General features: G+C 42.3%; 1 protein-coding gene across 1 annotated transcript in view; it reads right to left on the bottom strand.

The window, feature by feature from the left end:
• Positions 1-27574, bottom strand: part of mtd (TLD domain-containing protein mustard) — a 250808-nt gene that overhangs the window by 29486 nt on the left and 193748 nt on the right. The window contains exon 16 of the mRNA XM_080272382.1: positions 18552-18707. Within this exon, the coding sequence (XP_080128508.1) occupies positions 18552-18707 (156 nt within the window). The remainder of the gene's footprint in view (positions 1-18551; positions 18708-27574) is intronic.

Raw genomic sequence — 27574 nt, 5'->3', positions numbered from 1 at the left:
GTGTGTACGCAGTCATTTCAGATGTACAAATACTGTACTGTGCGATTCATTATGAATCACAGGATGGGTTTAGGAAGCTAAAAATTATACTGACAGGTGCACTTCACATTTGTAAAGAAAACAATTTGATTTTCGAAACTTGAAAAAATGGTCCTGGTGCTGGCAGGGGGGAGGGGGATGTCAATCTCTGAGGGAACGGCCACAGAGGGGTTACAGGACACAATAAACGTCCATCTAATCATTGTCATTTCTGTATGTCTGAGCCTACAAACATCCTCTTCTTTTACTGCTCAGGTCTTAATACCATACAACATTACAATCCACACACAAAGCATGGAAGGAGAGCCCTCTCAATGTTAGGAGAGGTAACAGCTCCCTGAACTTGCTCCAACCACTCCTTACTGTAGCCACGGAGAAAGCTCTAGCCCCATCTCCAGCACATTTTCATGTCCCCCCAAATGGTGAAACTGCTCCACAAACTCAAGGAGACTCTCCACCAAGCTCAATCCTTTCACACATGTCAATCTCTACATGCGTTCCCTGACACAATGTATATAAGAAATGGATGAGATGGAGGAATGGAGTGGAGAGAGATATAAGAGAGGGGGTGTGTGAGCTGGGAGCAAGGCAGTGAAGCAGAACTGGATAGGATGACACGGAGGTGATTTGCTTGTGGCCACCCCTTATGGGATTGAGGCGTCAGGCAATAGATTGATTGATAGACAGTATTACTTTGCAGCCTACTTCTAATACCAAATAGATCTTTTAAAAGGTGGAATACATACAGGATGTGTTTTTATTGGGAATGCTATATCTGTGAGTGATATTGCAAATGTGTCAACTAATATGAAAGAAAACACTTGATGGTATGTAGAGGATAAATGCAGTGGAAGACAAATGATGGATAGGGCTGAAAGAGAAAGGAAATATACTTGGAGGAGAAAGAAGCAAAAGGTTTTAAAATACAATTAATATGGAGGAAATATATCTAAAAAGTCTGTCCTGAAAACAGGAAACTATGCTATACAGTCATCCCTTAACATCCGCGTTTTTAGCATCCACGGTGGAATATGTTACGAATGTTATAAGAGTAAGCGGTAAGATATTGGCAGTGAAAATTCTATTTGGTAGGAAGATAGCTGCAGTTATATCGGCATATGCTCCACAGGCAGGATTGCATGAAGCAGAGAAAGATAGATTTTGGGATGATTTAATACATGTAGTAGGTGGTATGTGGGATGATGAGATAGTGGTTTTGGGAGGGGACTTAAATGGTCATGTAGGTGAAGTAGCACAAGGTTATGAAGGAGTACATGGGGGATGTGCGTATGGTATAAGGAATGTCGAAGGGGAAAGGATCCTCGAGTTTGGGGAGGCAACGGACATGATTGTGTGCAACACATATTTTAGGAAAAGAGAGAGTAGGTTAATTATGTATGAGTCTGGGGGAAATAGAAGTCAGATAGGTTATTTTCTGGTTAGGAGGGCTGATAGGAGGTTAGTGAGGGATGTTAAAGTTATAGGAAGTGAGGAGTGTGTGCAGGAGCACAAACTATTGATTTGTGATATGGTGCTTAAAGAACGAGCGATGAAAAAGAGGACTTATGTACCTAGGAGGAAAATATGGAAGCTGAAAAACCATGTAGTTGGGGATGCCTTCTATAGCGAGATGAGGAGAGTGGTGGCTGAACAGGGAGCTGTAGACAGATAGACAGAGGCGTTAATGAACAGTACAAAGCCCTCAAGAACAATCTCTTGAGAATTACTGATGTAACATGAGGTTGGACAAAAGGACCACCAAGACATAAAGTAACTTGATGGTGGGATGAGGATGTAGAAGCTGCAGTTAAGGAGAAAAGAAGGCTTTTCTGGGAATGGAAGATGGGTGGTAGCAAGAAGGAATACTTGGCTGCCAAGCGTAGAAGAGAGGTATACAGGGTGAAGTCTGAGTCACAGACTTTTACTTGATAACCTAAATCATGAGGAAAGGAAAAATATGATATTTATCCCTGTAAAACAACTAACTCAGAGTCAAATGGCCACCCTTTACGGGATTATGGTGTCTGGCAATAGATAGATAGATAGAAATCAGATGAAGAGGGATAATCGGGATATTATAGGTGAGCAGTGTGTGAAGAATGATGAAGGAAGAGTAGTGGTGAACAGTGAGGATATTAAAGATGCATGGAGAGAGCATTATAGCCAATTGTTGAATGAGGAGTTTGACTGGGACAGGGAGGGTTTGGAGCCAGTAGATCCAGTGTTTGGCCCTTGACCTTTGATTGATGCTGCTGCTGTGAGGCAATAGGCAGGATGAAGGTGGAGAAGGCAGCAGGTGTGTCTTAGTTGACTGCTGAAATGTTAAAGGCCTCAGAAGATACAGGGGTGAGGTTAGTCACCGACCTGATAAATATGATTATTTATGAGTGTGTTGTCCCAGATGATTGGCTGAAGAGTGTAATTGTAAATGTTAAAAGGTAAGGGTGATGCCCTGGAAAGAGGAAATTATAGAGGTAAAAATCTTTTAGATCAGATAATGAAGGTAATGGAGAGAGTTTTAAAAGGTATGATTAGAGAAAGAGTGAATATTGATGAGATGCAGTTTGGGTTTATGTCAGGTAGGGGGACCATTGATGCCATATTCATTGTTCAATAGCTTCAGGAAAAATATATTGGTAGGAGAAGGGATCTATATTTTGTTTTTGATGATTTGGAAAAGGCCTTTGACAGAGTCCCTAGAGAGGTGGTGAAGTGGGCAATGAGAAACCTTGGCTTGGAGGAGTGGCTGGTTAGGGTGGTTATGGGTATGTATGTGGGTGCTCGCACCCAGGTAAGAGTGAGTGGAGATTTGAGTGATGATTCTTCCATGAATGTTGGTGTGGATCAGGGGTCAGTTTTGAGTCCCATGTTGTTTATCATGGTACTTGAAGCCCTCTCACATGACTCTAGAAACAGACTCCCGTGGGAGATGTTGTATGCTGATGATTTGGTGTTGATTGCAGAGAACACGACGGAGGCGGGAGAAAGATTTAGGAAGTGGAGAGATGGTATGGGGCACAAGGGCTTAAGGGTAAATGCAGATAAAACAAAAGTGATGATATCTAGGGTTGGTGGCGGTACTGTCAAAGACGAGGGAGAATGGCCACGTGCAGTTTGCCACAAGGGCGTGGGAAGTAATTCTATCTTGTGCGGTGTTTGTGATAAATGGGTGCACAAGAGATGTAGTGGTATCAGAGGTAGACTGTGAGATAATGCTGAATTTATGTGTACGGCGTGTCTGGGAAAGCAGGTGGAGATTGTCAGGCGTGAAAGGATTGAACTTGCTGGTGAATCTCTTCAGTGTGTGGAAGAGTTTTTTTTATTTGGGAGACATGTTGTGTGCTAGTGGTGGGGCTAGGGTGAGAAGTGGTTGGAAGAAGTTCAGGGAGCTCTTGCCTCTCCTGACATTGAGAGGACTCTCCCTACATGCTAAGGGATCTTTGTATGCAGCATGTGTTAGGAGTTTAACGCTGTATGGTAGTGAGACATGGGCAGTAAAGGAGGAGGATATTCGCCGGCTCAGACGTACAGAAATGACAATGATTGGGTGGATGTGTAGTGCGTCCCTGCATGCAAGGCCTGGGGGGGCTGGGTTTACGATGGAAGAAATGAGAGGAAGGATGGGACTGGATTGTATTGGTGTTGTGATGAGGAGAGGTAGATTGATATGGTTTGGACATGTGGAAAGGATGGGGGATGATAATTGGGTGAGGAATGTGAGAAGTGTTAATATTGGGGGTGGGGTTATGAGGGGTAGACCAAGAAAGACAGGGGACGAGGTCATTAAGAGTGACCTCAGGGTTAAGGGACTGAACAGGGAGGCTGCAATGGATCGTGCAGCATGGAAAGCCACCATTAGGTGACCAAGGCCGATGCATGCAAGCATGTTGGAGCTTTTAAAAACGAAAACGTGGATAAAGTACCGGGGCCGGATTCACTAAAGCATTTTATTTCGTTGAATGCTGCTGACACTGTTCAATGCAAATGTAACATTCTCCCAGACACAGTTCATGGCTGTTTTAGTGATGGCATTATCCAGTAAGAAGAAAGTGGATGAAGAATTTGGGAGGAATCTGAGTGTGAAATGGAGGGAGAGTAAGAAATTGTTTTGGAAGGAGGTAGAGAAAGTTAGGCAGTGTTAAGGGGGAAATAGTAGGGGAGTGAAAGATAGGAATAATAGATTGTTGGTGGAGAAGAAAGAGAAACTGAGGAGATGGAAGGAGCACCTTGAGGATTTGTTGAATGTCAAGAGTGAGAACAGTGCGAGTGGTTGGGGAATGGCTGGGAGAAGGTGAGATGAGAGAAGGGAGGAAGAGATCAGTAGGGCAGAAACAGTGGAAGCAATGAAGAAGATCAAGATTAGAAAGGCCCCAGGAATTGATGGAGTATGTGGTGAAATGCTGAGGTATAGGGGTGAGATTGTAGTGGAGTGGATATGGAAGTTACGTAGATTGGCTTGGGAAGAGGGAAGGGTTCCAGAGGACTGGAAATCAGGTATAATTATTCCTTTATACAAAGGAAAAGGAGAGAGAGAAGTATGTGGTAACCATAGGGTATTTGCCTTCTTAGTGTGACTGGAAAAATATATGGTGGAATACTCATTGATAGGGTTAAACATATAACAGAGAAGCTAGTTGGAGAAGAACAATAGGGATTTAGGAAGGGAAAAGGGTGTGTAGATCAGATATTTGTTCTAAGATGTTTAGTGGAGAAGTATCTAGAGAAGGGAAAGAAAGTGTATGCTGCCTTCATGGTCTTGGAGAAAGCCTATGACAGAATAGATAGACAAGGTATGTGGAGGGTATTCAGAATATATAGAGTGGAGGGGAAATTGTTGAGTGCTGTGAAGAGTATGTACAAAAAATCTAGGGCTACAGTGCAAGTGGATGGTGAGCTAAGCGAGTTCTTTGATCTCAGTGTGGGACTGAAACGGGGTTGTGTGATGTCTCGATGGTTGTTTAATATATACAGTACATGGATGGCGTTGTAAAGGAGGTGCAAGGTAGGGCAGTGGATGTGGGGCTGGCTCTAATGAATGAGGGTGAGATTTGGAAGATTCCGGTGTTGTTGTTTGCTGATGATACAGTATTATTGAGTGAAGATGAATGGGAGTTGCAAGGTTTGGTGAATGAATTTGGGACAGTGTGTAGGATGAGGAATCTGAAAATTAACGTAAACATGAGTAAGGTTATGGTGTTTGAGAGGAATGAAGTCACCGAATGCACGGTGAGGTTGGATGGCGAGGATATGGAGAATGTGAGTGCATTCAAGTACTTGGGTAGTGTGCTGAGTAAGGATGGAACCTTGGGGGATGAAGTGCATGAAAGGGTACAGCAGGAAAGGAAGGTTGTTGGTTCACTAAAAGCAGTGATGAGAAATAGGGAGGTGAGTATGGAAGTTAAGAAGTCACTGCATGATAGTATTGTGATCCCTACCCTTACGTATGGAAGCAAGGCATGAACCTTGCAAGAGGGGAACAAGTCAAGAGTGAGAGCAGTGGAAATGAGCTACTTGAGAGGAGCATGTGGAGTGACAGGGAGGGACAGGTTGACGTATGAAAAAGTGAAAGAACGTTGTGGGGTGGATGTGGATGTGGTTGAGAAGATTAAGAGAAATACACTGAGGTGGTTTGGACATGTGGAGAGAATGGAGAATGAAAGACTGACTAAGAGGGTGTATGTAGGTGAGGTGAAGGGAGGGAGAGGGAGGGAAAGACCGAGGATGAGGCGGAGGGATAGAGTTGAGAGGTATATGAGGGAGGGGGAAGTGAGTTGGGGGGAAGGTAGTCAAATGGTGGGTGACAGAGCGACTTGGAGGCATTTTGTTTGCAGCCACCCTTTGTGAGATCAGGGCGTCGGGCTATAAATAGATAGACAGATTATCCAGTGAACCAATTATATCACTCTTCCTTTTGGCCACTTCATTTATTAATGCCATTAGTTCCTCAAGGGGAAAAGTTAGGACGGGCTGGGAGTATTTCTTTTCTTCCATGTTCTCCTTTGCAATCTTGGTGGCAAAGGGCTTTGTTGTGTTTACCAACTGATAGAAGGGGAAAGCTCCGTGACTAGTTGGTCATATCAAAGCTTTGTGTGTAACAGCCTCCGTCACCGGCTAATCGGAAATCAGCTGGTAATGGTTGAAACGCCTGATGAACCTGATGACCCTCCTCCCATCGCCGAGGACAGGTAAAGTGAAAATTGTGACTGTTTTTATACCTTTTCTTGCCCTTATTACTGTATTGTTTGTAGAGACACCTTGGTCCCAATGAACGGGCCTATATGGTGGAAGTGCGAGCACACACAATTTGATATTGCACTAACTGACACATACAACTTAAGAGGACAATTTCATCTGGTGGATGTGTGACTCTAACCTGAGGGGTTAAACTTTTATACACTGATAATTACCCTAGTAATAAATAATAGTATACAGTGAGTCCTCGATATACAAAAGGGATGAGGACCAAAAAAAACTTTCGTAATTCGAAAATTTTGTATATCGGAATGATTTTTCCCCATTGAAATATACATATAAATCGGGGGATGCATCCCAGGACCCCCTCGGACCCCCACCTAAACTTTACCCCCCCCCCCATTAAGAAGTAAGCAATACCTGTATACAATTGTAGAGAAAGGGGTGGCCATATACTTGTACATCTCCTTTTTCTTCGTCACAGTCTCAATGGTGGAAACAGCAAGGCCTATAGCACGCCCAATCTCCGAGACTCCCTGCCTCTCCTCATGGGGTCTTATAATTTCCAATTTCCTTTCCAGAATTAGAGTACGGTGCTGCTGCTTCTTTGCAGTGGGCTCCCCCAATGCTGGAGATAATGCAGGGCAGTTGGGAGGCATGGTGAAACAATATGAAAAGGTGAAGGGCCGCGAAAATATCCTCACGTACAGCGAGGCTGTGAGAAGAGGAGGGACGTGGACTCAACTGAGAAGCGCGCAAAAATTTGTTTACCAGAGAGGGGTTAGTTCGTTTTCTCTTGGCAAACGAGTGCGGCACTATGCACTGCGCCCATTTTGAATTTTTCAAACAGTATTCCATTAACCCCTTCATAGCTGCCAGCCTTGAACAACACTTCACTGTTTCGGTTTCAATGACGTTGAGTTAGCGCATTATAAAAAAAACTGCGAACAATTACAGGAAGGGAACAAAGGTCACTGGCGTGTGTACATGACCCTACACTACCATCTCATCAGTCAGGCGTTCTCTTCACCCCAGATGTAGTCGCCGATGTTTACATGCTTATGTTATATGCACCCTAATTTTGAGAAAGTTTCTTTCAGCGAGAGAACATAATTTACCACCCTCAAAATACTGTAGTCAGAAAAATAGTCAGACAAACTAAAGAAATATGAACTGAATTGGTAAGGTCTTTAGGCTGTATGCTTACACAAAAGATTATGGGTTTTACAATTTTAAGAGACGATATGGAACAAAAATGTTTGCTAATCAGAAAAAAATTACTCTTTCGTCCCACATGTTCTCGTAGGTTAGCATTCAGTTCCACATTCTTCGTTCGGTATCACTCTTCCCAATATATTTCGGACTGACTGAGCACAGTTATTTCTGCTCCTTAGAGTTAGTGTACATTTACTGCTTATTCTTTTGTTTGTTCTCATGTGTATGTGTGAAAGAGAGAGGACTGATACAAACAATAATGTATTACATTATCGCTTTCATAGCTGCTGGTCTTGAACAATGCCTTACTGCACTGGTGTCAGTGACGTTGAGTTAGGGCGAGCTATAAAAAACTGCGAGCAATTATGGGAAGGGAACGAGGGTCACTGGTGTAGTTACATGACCCTACTCTACCACCTCAAGCAGTCTGGTGTTCACAGTTCACTTCGCCCCAGATGTTTTCGCCGATGTTTACATGCTGATGTAACATGCATCCTAATTTTAATTCTTATACGAATCATAGCAAATCACAGGATGGGTTTAGGGGAAAAAATCTGTCTATCTATCTATCTATTGCCAGACGCCTCAATCCCGTTCGGGGTGGCCACAAACAACTTGCCTCCACGTCGCCCTGTCCCCCGCCATTTCACTGCCCTGCTCCCAACTCACACTCCCCTCTCTCATAATAATAATAATAATAATAATAATAATAATAATGAAAAAACAGGTGTGTCAGACGAGTCTTTTCACATATGTAAGAAAAAGAAATTGATATTAGAACTTTGAAGAAATGGTCCCAAGGCCGACCATGGGAGCATGCAAATATCTATACCCACAGCCATTGAGGGGGCTAAACATAAGTTTTACTTTAAGCAGTAAAAGCACCTTATCAAATCAGTTCTTCCTGATAGTATGTTATATTTTTCATATTATTTCTGGGTTGGTAAATACAGTAATCGTTTCTTATTAAATCTGTTTCCCCGTCATTTTTAGCTGTTCTGGTGTGGCAACTCTTGTTTATTTCGTTAACATAATGGCGGAAAGGGCTGTTCTTCCCTAAGTGTTTAACTAAACCTGGCCTAACTGAGCTTATCCGTACCTGTTAATTTTAACCTAACCTAACCTCCAGTTGGGAAACTGGGAAATGATATCCACCTTTGAACACACTCAGTTTTTTCCACTGCGATGGAAACAATCGTAGGAGAAAGTGACAATAACAACAGGGAGGAAATTTTTCAGGAAGAAATAGTAATTTGCCAAATTGAAAGTTGTCAGAAAATTACAGAAACAAGCTGGAGGATTATGAATTGAATTGGTAAGGTCTTTCTGCTGCTTCAAGTGTACAATGAAAGACACAAGTATCTTCCCAAAGTCGACGAATGCAGTGTGGAAAAATTGAACCATTTGAAACACGCACTAGTAGAAACAGGGTTTTCATTGTATTTTGCCTAGTGTAAATTTTCTTCAGACTGAACAGGGAAGATAGTTGTGTCTTTCATTGTACATTTACCGGTAAACAAATCAATCTAACAGTACTTGTGTTTTGTTTTCGGCACATTAATCGTGATTTCAGACTATTCAGGCACTTCTTCACATCATAAAGTCTGGATAATCGAGCTATCTTTGCATTTCCTTTTGTATCGAGTATCGATTTTCGTATCATTGAGACAGATATTTTCGTACTGTGGAATTTGTCCTATATTAATCGATTTCATACCATCAAAAATTCGTACTTCGGGTTTTCGTATTTTGAGGATTCACTGTACGTACATACATGCACATGTGTACACATACCCTTGATGAGCTGGTCTACATTGGTTTGCTGCCCTCCCCCCGCTCGTAAATAATATGAAGCAATAAGCACCCAAATTGCACTGAAATCATACGAGAGTGGCTGAAAGTGTTATTTTATACTGTGAATTGCTGTGATAAAATACAGATGATTTAGTGATATTTTTGAGATAACTGATCCACATAACTTATGGGGAAAAATTCATTTGGTGTATGAGTGACTCCAACTTTAAACTTTTAAACACTGACAATTACAATACCCTAGTACTTATGATAGTATACATATATACATGCACACGTATACACATGCCCTCGATGAGCTAGTCTAAACCAGTTTGCTGCCTTCCCCCCCCCCTCTATCTCTCGTAAATAATACGAAGCAACATGCACCCAAATCGCATTGAAATCATACGAGAGTGGTTGAAAGTGTTATTTTATATTATATTGTGAATTACTGTGATAAAATACAAGTGATTTAGTGATATTTTTGTGATAGTCAGAGAAGTCATGATGCTAAGCGCATTAGTTATCGAACATTTTTGTGGTTGCAAACTGTGCAGCTACGCTATGAAATGACTCATGACATTATATCAATAAGCTTTACAAAAGCAAGTGGTAATAATAGTCATTCATGAAGTCTGATTAAGTTTGTAATGATTTTCCTCACATCATTACTGTTCCGCTAAAGTCTAACGTAAACACTGGAATATCGTACCAGTAACAAAATCATAGGAGACTGACTAGAAGTGTTTTATTTTTATCATTATTGCAATTACTGTGATGAGGTAACGTGGATGTAACCCTATTTTGTATGGAAAAAAATCTTGTGGTTTTGAGGAAATTTCTGCCTCCCTGAGCTATTTCCTGCATCAGACAGACAAAACACATCTTGTATTCTCTCATATTGTTCTCCATGCTTGGAGTGCCTACGGACATGCAGTTTGTTGCAAACGATAGTAGAAAGATTGATGTTTGACAAAAATTTTAGCTCTCAAGATTAACGATAAGTGGGTTAAAACACGAGTTGAAAACACACAATTTTTCTCCTATTTCTCCGCAATGAGCACAGTCTGTACAGTATGTTGTCATCACAACCACTGCAGCCAAAGGGTTAATGTATCTACAGAAGCCAAGATTCGGCAGATCTGCATCATGGAGAGCTCTCCTGATGTTTCTGGTGTTGCTGGCATCAGTGTAACCTTCTCTTGTCTCACCTATAATGCATAATCGATAGATAATGCAGTAATCACATTTTCTGCTGTGTGGCTTCACTAGCACTGTTAATTTCAGACATTATGGATATTAAGAGGCAGCTTGCACTGTTTGGGAATCGTACTCTAGGTGGTTGTGCAGTACACAGGAAATGGGGGATGCCAATACTCATGGAACATTTGTTTTTGTTGTCAGCAGTGTCGATGAGGAGAAGGCTGGAGGAGGGAGCTGGGACGAGTAGTCAGAAGACGCCATCCAGTAGTATTCATTATTTTTAACTTTTTAGTGTTTTTGTAATATGAAAAGTAGTTGTAAACATGCACATAGGGTTTTCTTTACTTATACAGTATAAGGAAATGGGGGGTCCAGGGGTGTTTTTAAGGGGGGCAGCATATGCGGGTGTCTCTGTTACCTAACCCCTGTGGATGTTAAGGGAGCACTGTATCTATATATGTGTATCTCTCTCTCTCTATACAGTATATATATATATATATATCCATCCATCATCCAATCCTATGTTGCCCCATGAGAAGCACAGGAGGCCGGGGTTAGGCAAGTTGGTTCTGACATTTAAGATGAGAGTGACCAGCCTCACTCATCTCTGAATGGCATTATGTGAACAATAAACCCTAACCACCCCTTGGATATAAACCTGCCCCGGCTCAATCTGATTGGCGTGCCTTAATTACCCACTAACCCACCAGGCGCCATAATTTGGTTATATGGTTACCACCCAACATAGTAAATAGTTTCCTGGTGTACAGAAAACCATCTGGCTTGTCACTTAACCCCTTAACCGCAGGGCGTCACTTTCGTGACGCTTAGGAGCAAGGGATCATACCGAGGGGCATCGCTTTTGTGATTCTGTGTTATTTTGAATTCACCCGGGCTTCCAAGAGGGGGCTTGTATCATCTATCAGTACTGCCAATGTCCAACACTAGTCAGCACTCCTAATCTCATCTGTACTCCCATCCATTGTTGACAATTTAGCCATTTCTCCCCGTTCTTGACTCCCCTCCCTACCCCCCCTCCATTACCCTATCCTCTCGCCTGCCCGGCCATGCTACGCTAATTAAATCTTCCCTGGAATTTTTCACTGATTTCATCCATTGAAATAAGCCCTATGTCGTATTCTTATACCAAATAATATATACAAGAAAGAAATAAGGTAAGTGAGAGTGCCATACACCTGGAATTGGCTAATTATCACCTGACAACACCTCACGTGCACTCGTTCGCTAATTTTCGCTTTTTTTTCCCCCTTGAAATATGCTGTATAATCTATTTTCGTAATAAATATACATGTAAGGAGGGAAGGGAGAAGCCTAAGTGATATTTACATTCACCTGGAACTACCTAATTTATAATGTATTGTCTAGATTTCCTGCCAATCATATCAGTGCTACACAAAGCTGTTTCAAGATTTAACATTGGTAGCTCTGATTATATATCTCCTAAGTAGGCCTCTAATCTATTTTCGTAATAAATATACATGTAAGGAGGGAAGGGAGAAGCCTAAGTGATATTTACATTCATCTGGAACTACCAAATTTATAATGTATTGTCTAGATTTCCTGCCAATCATATCAGTGCTAGACTTAGCTGTTTCAAGAAGTAATATTGGTAACTCTGAATAACCCCTAAACAGGCCTCCAGGCTAGCCCTGCGTTATCAGTTTACTCTCATCTTCCGAAGTGAGGGGACGTATGTTTCTTCTTGCTGACTTCAAGGCCTTTTTTCACCCCCATGCAAATGGCTCTGTGACCTTTACCCCCTACTAAACCTTGTGTGGAAAGAGGTAAAGGGCTGACAATTGATAAAAGAGTGACTACGATCTTTCTATTGAGTAAAACAATGCAAGTGGAATTGTAAATAATGTGTAAACAGCAAGTGAAAGTAATGAATGTAAATATACGTGAACAATGGAAAATAGTTTTATAAGCTATTTCAAGTGACAGTGCACAACACAGTGTAAATAAAATAGAAATGTAAATAACGTAAATAAAATAGAGAACGTAAATAGAAATGTAAATGAGTAGCATTATAAGAATATGAGTATATACCCTAGGAGTAATGAAAGTGAAAGTTTCACTCTAGTATGTCTGAATGCTATGAGTTATGAGAGTGAAGATGAAAGTGACATTCACTCTCATTGCCAGTATACAGGACGAGAAAGTGAATGCTACGTATTTTACTGAAAGAAATTGAATCCCTACAGTGACAATAACCTAATACTACTGAAGGAAACTTATGGATAAAGACTGTAGATATATATAAGTGTTATATAGTAATAGAAATATAAAGTGTGAGGGGTTTTATGAATAATAAATGACAGAGTAACAAAAGCGAACTAGTGCCAGTGCGACGATCAGATGCGCTCGTAATTTCCATTGCTTTCACAGTGTTTTTTTTTTTGAGTATGGATCCCAAACTACTTGAAAATTGTAGAATAGTGTTTATAGTGTTTGTATCTGGCTGTGGTAATCATATTACGGGTTGTCGGGAAGTGTAAAGTGGAGACTTCGTTACCCTACTTCAGAGGTCTCCACAAGTCCTACGATAACCGACGAAGGCTCAACAATCATTCCAGGAGAAAGCTGAAGGTATGTGCCATAAGCATATGTAATTTTATTATTCTAGGACTAATAACTGATTTTTGGCAAATATTTTTTGAGAGTCTGTTGGAGCCCAAATAACCCCGCGGCACACGCAAGTCATCGGTAAACAAGCCCGCGGTGTAGGGGTTAATGTAGAGTAACCCACAGGAAGAAGGAAGAGGAAAGAATGAAGGAAAGAAAGACTGAAGAGGGAGTGTAAAGTCACCCGTAGGCTAAGGGAAGAGGAAAGAATCAAGGAAAGAAAGACTGAAGAGGAAGGACGGAAGAGAGGAAAGGGCAGACACTAATAGCAGTAATACACTGAGTGAGTGGATGGTGTATGTGTATATATATACAGTACAATCCCAGTTAACCGGGCGGCTTGGGGAATTCACCTTCCCGGTTACAGATTTTTCCCGTAGTTCTGATATTCAAATCTATACAAAGTGCGATCATTATCACAGCAGTAAATACAATTCAGGTACTCACCACTCACATCAGGGGGCACACTAAGAGATTCCACCTGAAAAATTGCCTCGTAAACACACACCATGGTCATAATGCACGTGTGCATGCAATGCCTTGCAGTACCTGTACTGCAAAATGCACAAGTTCATTCTGTTAACTACCAAATAATTTCTTGTATGTACTGTACTCATGTGGAAAACTAAAGAAATAAAATCCTGAATATTTATTGGTAAATTATCACAACATCTGTGCCCCCACATCAGCTTTGTTTACGATCCTGGCCCCAACTGACCGCCACTAATTTGCACCATTCTGTTAACTACCGAAGTATTCGTTGTATGTACTGTACTCATAAAAGTGGAAAAATAAAGAAATAAAATCTTGAACATTTATTGGTGAACTGATGTTAAGACTGCACTGTAGAATTATCACACCTGTGCCCCCACAGAAGCTTTGTTTACGGTCCCGGCCCCGACTGACCTCCATCATTCCACCCTTCACCTGCTGCCAATCAGCTGTTTTGCACAAAATAAAATACATGATGTACTTATGAAGTGCAAGCATATATATATATTTTTTCTTCCAACAAAGTAAACCTTCATTCCTATTAACATCATTTTTTTTTTTTCATCTCTGCCAGCACACATGCATTCTAAGATGAATTTATGTGGTGCAAGTTAGAGTCGGTCCGTTAGGAAGAAAAACACCGGCATTTGCTGATTTGCTCTCTCCCGAGATGTCTGGCTTACAAATTCCATGCCTGTCTTTGAAACGATTTAACCATCCAACACTGAAATCACATTCGACTTCTGTATTCATTTTATTGAGAAACTCTCTTGCTTTTTCTTGTATAAGAGGACCAGAAATAAGTGCTCCCCTAGATATTTCTAAGCAAAACCACTCGAACGATGAAAAGTACTGTATGCCTTTTTTCAATGGACTTACTTGTCTCGCTTTTCATGAAAAATTCATTGAGCTTGGATGCTTGGGTCTTGATATAAATTGCTGGATTTCCTACATTATATTCGGTCATCAGTGTTTTATAATGTTTGCCTTTTTCAAGTCTATTGCACATGTCCAGCTTCTGTTTCAAGGTAGGCACGACACGCTTACGTTTAGTTTGCTCTTTAGGCATTTTGAAATGTTGAAATTACCGTCCATCAGAGCAACACAACAGCAAGAGAGCTTGTTTACTGTCTGGTGGTAAAAAGCAGACTGGTGATTTGTGGAAATTGTGGAGGATGTGGAGGATGACTGAATTCAAGTAGGGGAAAGAGGGAGGAGGAGGGCTGCTTAAGAGGATTTACTAGGGATTTACATTAGCCAGAAATGCCTTCACCTCGCTTAGTCCGACTTCACCCAGCCTCACGTGACACGATAAAATGGCGGTTTGGCGGTTCATTCAAAATGGCGCACAGTTATAACTTACTGACGTTTTTACCGGCCCTTGAATTTTCCCGTTTTTCTGAGTATTCCGTTTGTCTGGATACCGGATAGCAGGGATTGTACTGTGTGTATATATATATATATATATATATATATATATATTCTGAACAATGTGGTGGGTGGTGTCGACCATCATCCACTCACTTGATGTAGCGCTACCTACTTCTTCCTTAGCCTTTATCATTGTTTTTCTGTGCCTGCCCTCCTCTCTTCCTATTTCTCCCATCTTCCCTGTCACTTCTTATTACTTTTCTTTCCTTTACAGGTGGCTTTACATTGAGTGACAAGCCAAATGGTTTCCTGCAAGCCAAGAAACCATTTACAGCGCTGGATGGTAACCATATAACCAAACCATATGTGCTCCCTACAAGTGGGTTGGTGGAAGGTTAGTGCCCCTCCCTGTAAAACAAATAACTCAAAGTCAAATGGCCACCCCTTACGGGATTATGACGTCTGGCAAAAGATAGACAGATACAGTAAATAGACAGATTTTTTGGAGAAAGGACCAAGCCTTCTTCTAGCCACCAAACAGGAATTTTAAAGGTCCAGGTGAATTGTATCAGACAGTACATTACTGGGCTAGGAGGAATATGCGACTCCATCATCAACAACAGCAGTCCGAGATATTGCAATGCAGGACAAAAATCTCTCCCATTCCTCTTCACTTTGACCTGCTGGCTACTAGCACATTCCACCTAACATCAGCAAAGCTGTAAACTTCATCTCTGCATCTTGTTCCGTCTGTCTTTCCTCTCAGTTCATCTCTGGGATGCAGATCAGTCATGCTGAATGTCAATCTGTTATCTATTCTACAAACAATGTGACCTGCACACATGCAATTCTGTTCAAATGTGGTGATTACATCCTTTACTTACATCTGTTCCTTTATCATGAAGCCTTCCTTTTATCCATCCATGTGATACCTAACATTGTGGTAAAGACTACATATTATATAGATAGATAGATAAATAGATAGATAGAGAGACAGATAGAAGCAGGGAGTCAGATGATGAGAGGTGTTGTGTCTGCGAGAATCGAGCAGTGCTAAACATGCTTACACATTCTTAACATTGAGGGAAGCTGACGACAGCGGCCAGTAAGGAGATGATGCAGTTAGCTGTCAGCAGTCCTCTCGTGAACAAAGATCCACGAGGAACACACGTGACACACCCCTGCTACACCAGATTTTAGGAAAGAGAGGTCGAGACGGAGATTAGCCACCGAACAGGCTAGACAGAAGGAGACAAGCGACCCTAGAGAGAGGTCGAGACGGAGATTAGCCTTAGAATAGAAAGAGAGAGAGATAGCGAGACAGGGAGGTAGCTACCCGGGACTTATACTCTTCCCATGGGAGAGACCTGTTTAATATCTCCAAGACAAATAAAAAGATGACAAAAAAAAAGATGATGAGAGGTGTTGTGTCTGCGAGAATCGAGCAGTGCTAAACATCTCTCATCATCTGACTCCCTGCTTCTATCTGTCTCTCTATCTATCTATTTATCTATCTATCTATATAATATGTAGTCTTTACCACAACATCATTATTTCCATTCTTCTGTGAGCACCCATATGTTGGGATTATGTTTGACTCCACATTTCTGATCCACAGAATAAGGACAAACTGATTATATATATATATATATATATATATATATATATATATATATATATATATATATATATATATATCAATTCATTTTGTTTATAAAGGCTCCAACATGCATGCATCAGCCTTGGTTACCTAATGGTGGCTCTCCATGTTGCTCGATCTCTGGCAGCCTCCCTATTCAGTCCCTTACCCAAGGTCATATTCTATGACCTCATCCCATGTCTTTTTTGGTCTCCCTCTCACAACCCCACCCCCAACATGAACACTTCTCACTTTCACCACCCAACTGTTACCCTCCATCCTCTCCACATGCCCAAACCATCTCAATCTACCTCTCCTCATCACAACACCAATACACTCCAGTCCCTCTTAACTCTTCCATCATAAACATGGCCTCCACAGGCCTTGCATTCAAGGAAACACTGCACATCCACCTAATCACTGTCATTCCAGTATGTTTGAGCCTACAAATATCACCTTCCTTTACTGCCCACATCTCGCTACCATACAGCATTATATTCCTAACATCTGTCACATGCAAAGAACCCTTAGCATAGAGGAAGAGTCCTCTCAAAGTAGGAGAGGCAACAGCTCCCTGAACTTCTTCCAACCACTCCTCACTCTAACTACAGAGTGGTCCCACCTCCAGCACTTAACATGTCTCCAAAGTAACAAAACTCTTCCACACACACGAATCTCACCAGCAAGATCAATCCTTCCATTCCTGACATCTCCACATGCTCTCCGTGACACACGGCACACACAAAATCAGCATTTTCTCACAGTCTACCTCTAATACCACTACAACTCATATTCACCCACGTATCACAAACACTGAACAAGATGAAATTACTTCCCATGTCCTTGTGGAAAACCACAAATGACCACTCTCCCCCTTATTTGAGAGTACTGCCACCAACCCTGGATACCATCACCTTTGTTTTATCTGCATTTACTCTCAAGCCCTTGTGTCTCAAACCATCTCCTCACTTCCTAAATCTTTCCTCCACCTCCCTTTAGGTCTCTGCAATCAACACCAAACCATCAGCATACAATATCTCCCACAGAAGTCTGTCTTGAAGTTATGTGAGAGGGCTTTAAGTACCATGATAAACAATATGGGGCTCAAGACTGACCTCTGATGCATGCTAACATTCATGGAAAATTCATCACTCAAATCTCCATTTACTCTCACCTGGGTGTGAGCATCCACATACATAGCCATAACCATTCTAACCTGCCACTTCTTGATCCCAAGCTTTCTCATTGCCCACTTCACCAACTCCCTTGGGACTCTGTCAAAGGCCTTCTCCAAAACAATAAGGTATAGATCCCCTTTCTTTCCTATATATTTTTCCTTAAGGTGTCAAACAATGAATATGGCATCGGTGGTCCCTCTGCCTGGTGTAAACCCAAACTGCATCTCATCAATATTCACTCTTTCTCTAATCATACCTTCTAGAACTCTCTCCATTCTCTTCATTATCTGGTCCAAAAGATTTATGCCTCTTTCCAGGATATCACCCTTCCCTTTATACACATTTACAATTACACCTTTCAGCCACGTATCTGGGACAATACACTCGTATATACTGTAATCGTATTTATCAAGTCAGTAACTAACCCCACTCCAGTATCTCCTGGGGCCTTCAGCATTTCAGCAGTCAACCCAAACACACCTGCCACCTTTCCCACCTACATCTTGCCTACTGCCATGCTCACAGTTGCAGCATCAATCAAAGGCCAATGGCCAAACACTGGATCCACTGACTCCAAACATTCCATGTTCCAGTCAAACTCCTTATTCTGCATTCAGTAAAGCTCACACACTTTGCCTTGGCTCCCATGGCTTCAGATGTGTTCTTACCAACTTTCTCAATGCCACTGATGGCCAAGAAGGGAGTTCACCCTTCTTCCTAGCAGATGTTTCCTTAGAACAAAGGTACAAAGAAAAACTGATACATCTGCTGTAAATACTTACATTCTGGTGTGTGTCCTGGATGAAAAGCATGATGGGACTCTCAACATCAGCCATCTTGCGATACAAGGAATTGAGGCTGAAACCATGCTGGGAGGTACTGAACACAAGCTTCCATGAGTATCCCTGGGCCCGAGCTGGCAGCTTCCGGTACATGTTCTGAAGTAAAAAATGAACATAAATCTCTCAACACTGAATAAGGCTCATCTTGCACAACTACTTAACAATAAATTGCTTTAATAACTAATTCTTGACCCAAGCCTGGAAGCTCATATCCATGGCTTTATCCATTTCCAAACAGATGGGAAGACACAGCCTCCCATGTCTGCATTAGTAATGTTAACAAATGAACAAATGCTACAGGGTGCATAGCCACATTCACCCTCTAACTCCACCCACAGGGTCACTTCATGCAACCCTCCAGGCAGCGACTCCTCCCCCTCTAAGTATCTCTTGAAATGAATGATCAATTTGCTTCAGCCATGATTATCATGACATTTCCTTTGGTCTCCTCTACTTCTTGCTAACTCTCAGAGATCATCCTCAGGAAAACAGGCCATGCGCCCATGTAACTGGAGTTGGCACTGATGTATTGTGTGTGGTAACAGGCCTCAACTCAGTCTCATGGAACAGCTGATTGTTAGGTACCTGGTTGTACTAGTGATATCCCACGATCCTGTGACGGCACTTAGTGCCAATCAATTTGTTACTTCATGTCATTATTTAGTGTCCATGTCTTATATCCACTGAGTAAAAAAGCGAGCACCAGTGCCCTGGTGATGTAAATTTTTGTCCTTCTACACCAGTGGTTCTTAACCTTTTTTCTTGGCGACCCAAAATCCATAAGATGGTCTATATGGCGACCCAAACCCTCGTAAACTTACTCTGCACGAGAACTGAAACAAACTTGTGTCATATCATGTGACTAAAACCAAAGTAAAATTTCAATATTTTATTGATGTCATAATAAATAAATTTCATTTTTAATATATGTACTTCCTAAGAACCAAAATATCAACACATTTTGGCAGGAAAAAAATAAATCGAAGATCAGAAAATCAAAATACTTCATTCATGTTCATGACATACCTATTTACTCTGACCATTAAGAAGAGAGTCACTATTTTGGATGTTGTCTGAGACATAAAGTACTATAACCAGTGAGATCCCTGGCACTGAAAAATTTCAATCAGTTTCTCCAACCGGGGTGATTTAGATGACAGACTGCATCTTAGGTCATGCTCTGGTTGTAGACAGTTTCTGGACTTTGTGAGTGCAGAAAATCCTGCCTCACACAGATGAGTTGTAGCAAAGGGAAGGAGTGCTTTCAGGGCTTCACCTCCAAGAATTTTCTTTTCTTTGTAAACTGTGATCCATAAAGAGCTCAGTGATTCATTTTGTTTCCTGAAATCATAACAAAGTGTTTCATCATTCTGAACCTCGATGAGCTGCTCCTGGTGGTAGCTGATGTTCGAAATCTCATCAGGTAAGTCTTCAGCTTCAATGCTGAAGGGATTTCTTACCCAGGCATATTTCATCACATTCTCAGGAATGTAGTGAGAAAACTCTTCGATTAGTCTGGAGATATGTTCCAGAAAGATGCTCTGGACCTGGATGAGACAAAATTCGTCTTCCAGAAATTCACTCAAAGATGGAAACGATGCAGTCTTCCCAGTCTCAGTTTTACTCTTCCACAGCGTCAGTTTTCCCTTGAATACAGTTACCTTCTCTGACAGCCCAACTAGTGTCTGATCGTAACCTTGCATTGAAATGTTCAAGGCATTAATCTCAGCAAAGATATCAGCAAGATAAGCCACTTCCATCACCTACTTTGAATCAGAGAATCTTTGGGGCCAGTGAATGATTCTTTTTGCCAGAAATATCTCAGTCTCGTTTCGCATTTCAGGCAACCGTTGGAGCACCCTTCCTCATGACAGCCACCTAACCTCAAAGGGGTACAACATGAGTACATGTTCTGAACCAAAATCAGAACACATCCGACTGATGATCCTGGAGGGCACAGCCCTAGATTAATGAAATTGACTACCTGGATGACTTCCTGCATCACTTTCCGTAACTCAGGTGACAACCCCTGAGAAGCAAGATTCTCACGGTGAAGGAGACAGTGAACAATCAGCACTCATGGATTTTCTTCTTTAACTCTAGCAATGAAGCCTTGATGTACTCTCAGCATTGCTGGTGCACAATCACAACAGACATAAAACACTGATTCCACTGAAGCCCTTCTTCCTTGAAGAATGAGTCCACAGTACTGAAAATATCTTCTCTGGTTGTGGTTGTGTGTAATGCCCAACAGAACAGAAATTCCTCTTCCACGTCTTCTGGACCTCGGTACCGTACGTAAGCCATGAGCTGGGCATCATTACTCCGAAATGAAAACGGTTAAGTTTTAAAATATAAAATGTACAGTACCGGTACGCTACTCCCAGTTGTGTGTATTGTAATAATCTTTTTTTAAGCCAAATGCAACCGCCTACTGTAGGAGAGAGAGAGAGAGAGAGAGAGAGAATGTAAAGTGTGAAGTACTGACAAGTACGGTAACATGTTAAAACGTAATAGTATACAACATTAATAATATCAGTAATATATTTGTTTCTTGGCGAACCACTCCAAATGGCTTGGCGACCCAAATTTGGGTCGCGACCCATAGGCTAAGAACCACTGTTCTACACAAATAAAGGCAATGCCAAATACCTGAATTTGGTGAATTCATAACCCCAATGGCCAGACCAATGCAAACAGAAATCTCATTATCTGACCTGCTGCTGTTATTTACCGCACTAACAAGATAAGTATGTGGTAGGTGGGGGCACTCACCATCACTCACTCGATGTAGTGCAGCTCTCGGGTGTCTGCCCTTTCCTCTCCATCCTTCTTTCCTTCCATTCTCTTCTGTCTTTCTTTCCTTCATTCTTTCCTTGTCCTGCCTACGGGTGACTTTACAATCCCTCTTCTGTCTTTCTTTCCTTCATTCTTTCCTCTTCCTTCAGCCTGTGGGTGACTCTACACTGGGTGACAAGCCAAATCGTTTCCTGTACACCAGGAAACCATTTACTACGCTGGGTGGTAACCATATAACCAAATTTTGGCGCCTGGTGGTTTAGTGGGTAATTATTGCGCTCCAATCGGATTGAGCCCGTGAAGGTTTATATCCAGGGGATGGTTGAGGTTGATTGCTCACGTTATGCCACTCAGGGATGAGTGAGGCTGGTCACTCTCATCTTAAATGTCGGGACCAACTGCCTAGCCCTGGGCTCCAACGCTCCTCATGGGGCAATGTAGGATTGGATGATGGATGGATGGACAAGATAAGTGAATCTCCGAGACTTCCATATTCTCGCCACGAGCGGTTGATACGCCTTGCACCTCGATATTGCTCAGAACCGGCAGCTACTTCCCGTTTCGGCGCCAGATGTTGCATAAATTTGCTGGATATTGCTTTAATAGAGTAAAGCCAACGGTAATGGATATTGCGACAATGGATAATTGAGAGTTTACACTATCTATCCATCTATGGAGTAGACTGTAGCACCAGTCGAGCAGGGCAGTACTCCCGAGGTGGATGGAAAGCTGATGACAGGGAGTGCTGGAGCTCCCGTTTCATCAGCCCTCAGGACTAGTTCCTGACCATCCACCTTTGCTGAACTTTTTCAGTGTCTCAGTTACACAGAGAGTAGGCCAGCATGCTCTCCAGTACAAATTTCTCTATCTTCACCAAACTACATGCACAGTACACACTACACTTCCTATTCAAAATTTACCCAAAATGGCGTCGTTTTACCAAGCCTCGGGGTCCCCAGGGGGGGGGACCATAAATGCCCCCACCATCTGCCCCTCTCCCGGTGACGACTCAAGATGCCTGGAACCACTGTCTGACTCTCTTCTTCTTCATTTCTGCAACATTCGCGGCCTTTCCTCTAACTTTCGCTCTGTTGAGCACCACCTCTCCTCCTCTAAACCTCACCTTCTTTTTCTAACGGAGACTCAGCTGTCTGAGGCAACTGACAGCAAACCCTTTTCTGTATCCTCCTACTTTCTCTATACTCATTTCAAAGCCAAAGGTGGCTGTTGTGTATATATACGCAACAACTTATCTTGCTCTCGTGTTCCTGAACTTGATTCTTCTGAATTCTCCACACTCTGGCTTCGGCTTTCCTGTCATTCTCTGACTAAATATATCTGTGCTGTTTACTTATCCCCTAATTCTACTGACTATCAAAAATTCTTCGACTATCTTACTTCTACGATGGAACACACTCTATCCATTTCTCCTTTCTCTGAAATCTCCATTCTTGGAGATTTCAATGTTCACCACCACCTTTGGCTCTCCTCTCCTTTCACGGATCCACCTGGTGAACAAGCCTACATCTCTTCTATCCTTAATGACCTAGAGCAGCTTGTACAGCACCCTACCCGTATCCCTGACCGCCTTGGAGAGAGCTCCAACATACTTGACCTCTTCCTCACAACTAATCCTTCTGCTTACTCTGTTAATCTTTTCTCTCCGTTGGGCTCCTCCGATCACAACCTTATTACCTTAACCTGTCCTATCACTCCGGTACGGCCTGTGGACCCTCCAGAGAAACGTCGTCTGTGGCATTTTGGAGCCGCAGACTGGGAGGCCCTCAGGCAGTACTTCTTTGATTTTCCCTGGAATGATTATTGCTTCCATGGCCGTGAGCCATCTGAGTGTGCCTTGCGCATTACGGAGGTTATTCTCTCGGGCATGGAAGCATACATTCCTTTCTCATATCCTTTGACTAATGCAAGAAAGCCTTGGTTTAATCACGCTTGTTCTAATGCTGTCCGCAACAAGGAGAGGGCCTACAAAAGGTACCGGAGCCAACCCACCCTTGAATCACATCATCTTTACGTTTCTGCCCGGAATCGTGCTAAGTCTGTTCTTCGCTCTACTAAAAATAATTTCATCCATACTAAATGCTCTCAACTCTCCAACTCGAATTCTTCCCGCTCCTTCTGGCATCTTGCCAAAAATCTTTCTAACAACTTTACCTCATCATCCTTCCCTCCTCTTTTCTACTCTGATGGTTCTGTAGCTATTTCTTCTACTGATAAAGCAGATCTCTTCGCACAGACTTTCTCCTCCAATTCTACCTTAGACGATTCCGGTGCTGTTCCTCCATCACTTCCCCCCTCTGACTTCCTCATGGCTGACATTAAAATTTCTTCAGTTGATGTATTTTCTGCCATCACTGGCCTCAGTACTAACAAGGCATATGGGCTTGATGGGGTCCCTCCTGTTGTTCTCAAGAACTGTGCTTCTGTGCTTACACCCTGCCTAGGCAAACTCTTTCGTCTTTGTCTGTCAACTTGTACCTTTCCTTCTTGCTGGAAGTTTGCTCTCATTCAGCCAGTCCCAAAGAAGGGTGACCACTCCCAACCCTCCAACTATCGTCCAATTGCTTTAACGTCCTGTATTTCAAAAGTTTTCGAGTCAATTCTCGATAGAAAAATTTTAAGGCATCTTTCCTATCACAACCTTCTTTCCAATCGTCAGTATGGGTTCCGTCAGGGACGCTCCACTGGCGATCTTCTCACCTACCTTTCAGACTCCTGGTCATCCTCCTTTCGGGACTTTGGCGAAAGCTTTGCCATTGCACTTGACATCTCAAAGGCTTTCGGTCGAGTCTGGCATAAATCTTTAATTTCCAAACTGCCCTCCTACGGTTTCTATCCTTCTATCTGTGCCTTCATCGCTAGCTTCCTTTCTGGATGTTCTATAGCCGTTGTTATAGACGGCCATCGTTCTTCTCCTAGATCTATCAACAGTGGTGTTCCTCAGGGCTCTGTCCTATCACCAACTCTCTTCCTTTTATTCATCAATGATCTTCTAAGCTGTACATCTAACCCTATCCACTCATATGCTGATGACTCCACCCTTCACCTTTCCATTCGGTTCCCGCAACGCCCATCTCAACAGTTACTTCAACAAACAAGGGATGAGGCTATGGCACACCTAATGTCTGACTTGGCTCGTATCTCTGACTGGGGTAAAAATAATATGGTTGTCTTTAATGCATCTAAGACTCAGTTCTTACACCTTTCAACCCGACAAAATCTTCCACAGGTATACCCACTAATGTTTAATAATATTCAGCTTAATCCTACATCATCCTTGAACATGCTTGGGGTTTCATTTACTCGGGACTTATCTTGGAAAGATCATATTACATCTCTTGTAAAATCTGCTTCCAAGAGATTGGGTGTGCTAAGCCGACTCCGCTCTTTCTTTACCCCTGCGCAATTGTTGACTCTATACAGGGGTTTTATCCGCCCCTGTGTGGAGTACAACTCTCATGTGTGGGGAGGCTCCCCTCATACAGCTCTTCTCAATAGGGTGGAGTCAAAGGCTTTTCGTCTCATTAACTCTCCTCCTCTTACTGACTCCCTTCAACCTCTGTCTCTTCGCCGCACTGTTGCATCTTTATCTCTTTTCTATCGCTACTTTAATGGTCACTGCTCCTCTGAACTGTCTGCTTGCATTCCTCCACCTCTACGACGGGCGCGTGGCACCCGTCTAGCAGCAGACTCTCATCCTTTTTCTGTCCAACTCTCTAATGCAAGAATTAACTGTTACTCCCAGTCTTTCATTTATGCAACAGGTCAACTCTGGAACTGTCTCCCTCTGTCTGTATTTCCTGCTGCCTATGATCTCCAGTCTTTCAAACGCAGTGTGTCCAGGCATCTCAAAATGATCGGATCTTGAATTTGGCTCTATTTTGTATTTTGTTTTTCTCTTGGAGGGAACTGTTACTGCGGGCTCATGGCCTTTGGTTCCTTCTTCCTCGCATTAAAAAAAAAAAAAAAAAAAAAAAAAAAAAAAAAAAACTGAATCCTGCAAAGGGTGGCTGCAGACAAAACGGCACCAAGTCGCTCTGTCACCCATCATTTGACTACCCTCCCCCGAACTCACTCCCCCCTCCCTCATATACCTCTCAACTCCATCCCTCCACCTCATCCTCAGTCTACCTCTCCCTCCACCTCACCTACATACACCCTCTTAGTCAGTCTTTCATTCTCCATTCTCTCCACATGTCCAAACCACCTCAGTGTATTCCTCCTAATCTTCTCAACCACATCCACATCCACCCCAAAACATTCCTTCAATTCTTCATTCGTCAACCTGTCCCTCCATGTCACTCCACATGCTCCTCTCAAGTAACTCATTTCCACTGCTCTCACTCTTGACTTGTTCTCCTCTTGCAAGGTCCACGCCTCGCTTCCATACGTCAGGGTAGGGATCACAATACTATCATGCAGTGACTTCTTAACTTGCATACTCACCTCCCAATTTCTCATCACTGCTTTCAGTGAACCAACAACCTTCCTTCCCTGCTGTACCCTTTCACGCACTTCATCCCCCAAAGTTCCATCCTTACTCATCACACTACCCAAGTACTTGAATGCACTCACATTCTCCGTATCCTCACCATCCAACCTCACTGTACATTCTGTGACTTCATTCCTCTCAAATATCATAGCTTTACTCTTGTTTACATTAAGTTTCAGATTCCTCTTCCTACACACTGTCCCAAATTCATTCACCAAACCTTGCAACTCCCATTCATCTTCACTCAACAATACAGTATCATCAGCAAACAGCAACACTGGAATCTTCCAAATCTCACCCTCATTCATTAGAGCCACCCTCACATCCACTGCCCACCTTGCATCTCCTTTACAACCTCATCCATGTATATATTAAACAGCCATGGAGACATCACACAACCCTGTTTCAGACCCAAACTGAGATCAATAAGAACTCACTCAGCTCACTATCCACTTGCACCGTAGCCCTAGCTCCTTCATACATACTCTTCCCAGCACTCAACAATTTCCCCTCCACTCCATATATTCTTAATACCTTCCACATACCTTGCCTATCTACTCTGTCATAAGCTTTCTCCAAGTCCATGACGGCAGCAAACACTTTCTTTCCCTTCTCTAGATACTTCTCCACTAAACATCTTAGAACTAATATCTGATCTACACACCCTTTTCTCTTCCTAAATCCCCCTTGTTCTTCTCCAACTAGCTCCTCTGTCATATGCCTAACCTTATCAATGAGTATTCTACCATATATTTTTCCAGTCACACTAAGAAGGCAAATACCCCTATGGTTACCACATACTTCTCTCTCCCCTTTTCCTTTGTATAAAGGAACAATTATACTTGATTTCCAGTCCCCTGGAACTCTTCCCTCTTCCCAAGCCAATCTACACAATTTCCATATCCACTCCACAACAATCTCACCCCCATACCTCAGCATTTCACCATACACTCCATCAATTCCTGGGGCTCTTCCCATCTTGATCTTCTTCATTGCTTTCACTACTGCCACCCTACTGATCTCTTCCTCCCTTCTCTCATCTCTTCTTCTCCCAGCCATTCCCCAACCACTTATACTCGCACTACTCTCACTCTCTACATTGAACAAATCCTCAAAGTGCTCCTTCCATCTCCTCAATTTCTCTCTAATTTTTCACTAAAATCACTAAAAATTTTAAATGAATACAACAATACAATACAATAAATTCAACAAAACTACGTACGTGACTGGGTGGTGGCAGAAGTGCTTACACAATACCTTGCAGAGCTAGACTGATGCTGTTGGTTAGTCTTTTGGCTGGCCACACCCATTTCATGGACTGAACCATACAGCCAAAACTCAGTAACTAGGGGTTCCTTATAAAGAGGGTTTACGATACAGTACAGTATATGCAAATCTATCATTTTTGTTTTTTTTATGAATGCTGTGAATGCCATCTATGACTCAACTGAGCCAGGAATACTGGCTGTTACCATGCTTGCCTCGATCATGAATGACAGCTATATGAGATCTGAGAACACCAATGATGTGATTCCAAATTAGTATGAAAGACAGACCAACAATTCAAAACACCAAAGCAGTGATGCCATACCACTTCCAGCATGCCTCAGCTAGTTCAAACCCATTTCCTTGATCTCTTCCTGCTTTATTCAAC

This window comes from Coenobita brevimanus, chromosome 6 (genome assembly GCF_032717465.1).
Source record: "Coenobita brevimanus isolate Jiangsu-jjx chromosome 6, ASM3271746v2, whole genome shotgun sequence".
In the NCBI taxonomy this organism is placed as follows: Eukaryota; Metazoa; Arthropoda; class Malacostraca; order Decapoda; family Coenobitidae; genus Coenobita; species Coenobita brevimanus.
Note: the sequence above shows the minus strand (reverse complement) of the source record. Positions and strands in the feature narration are given on the sequence as shown.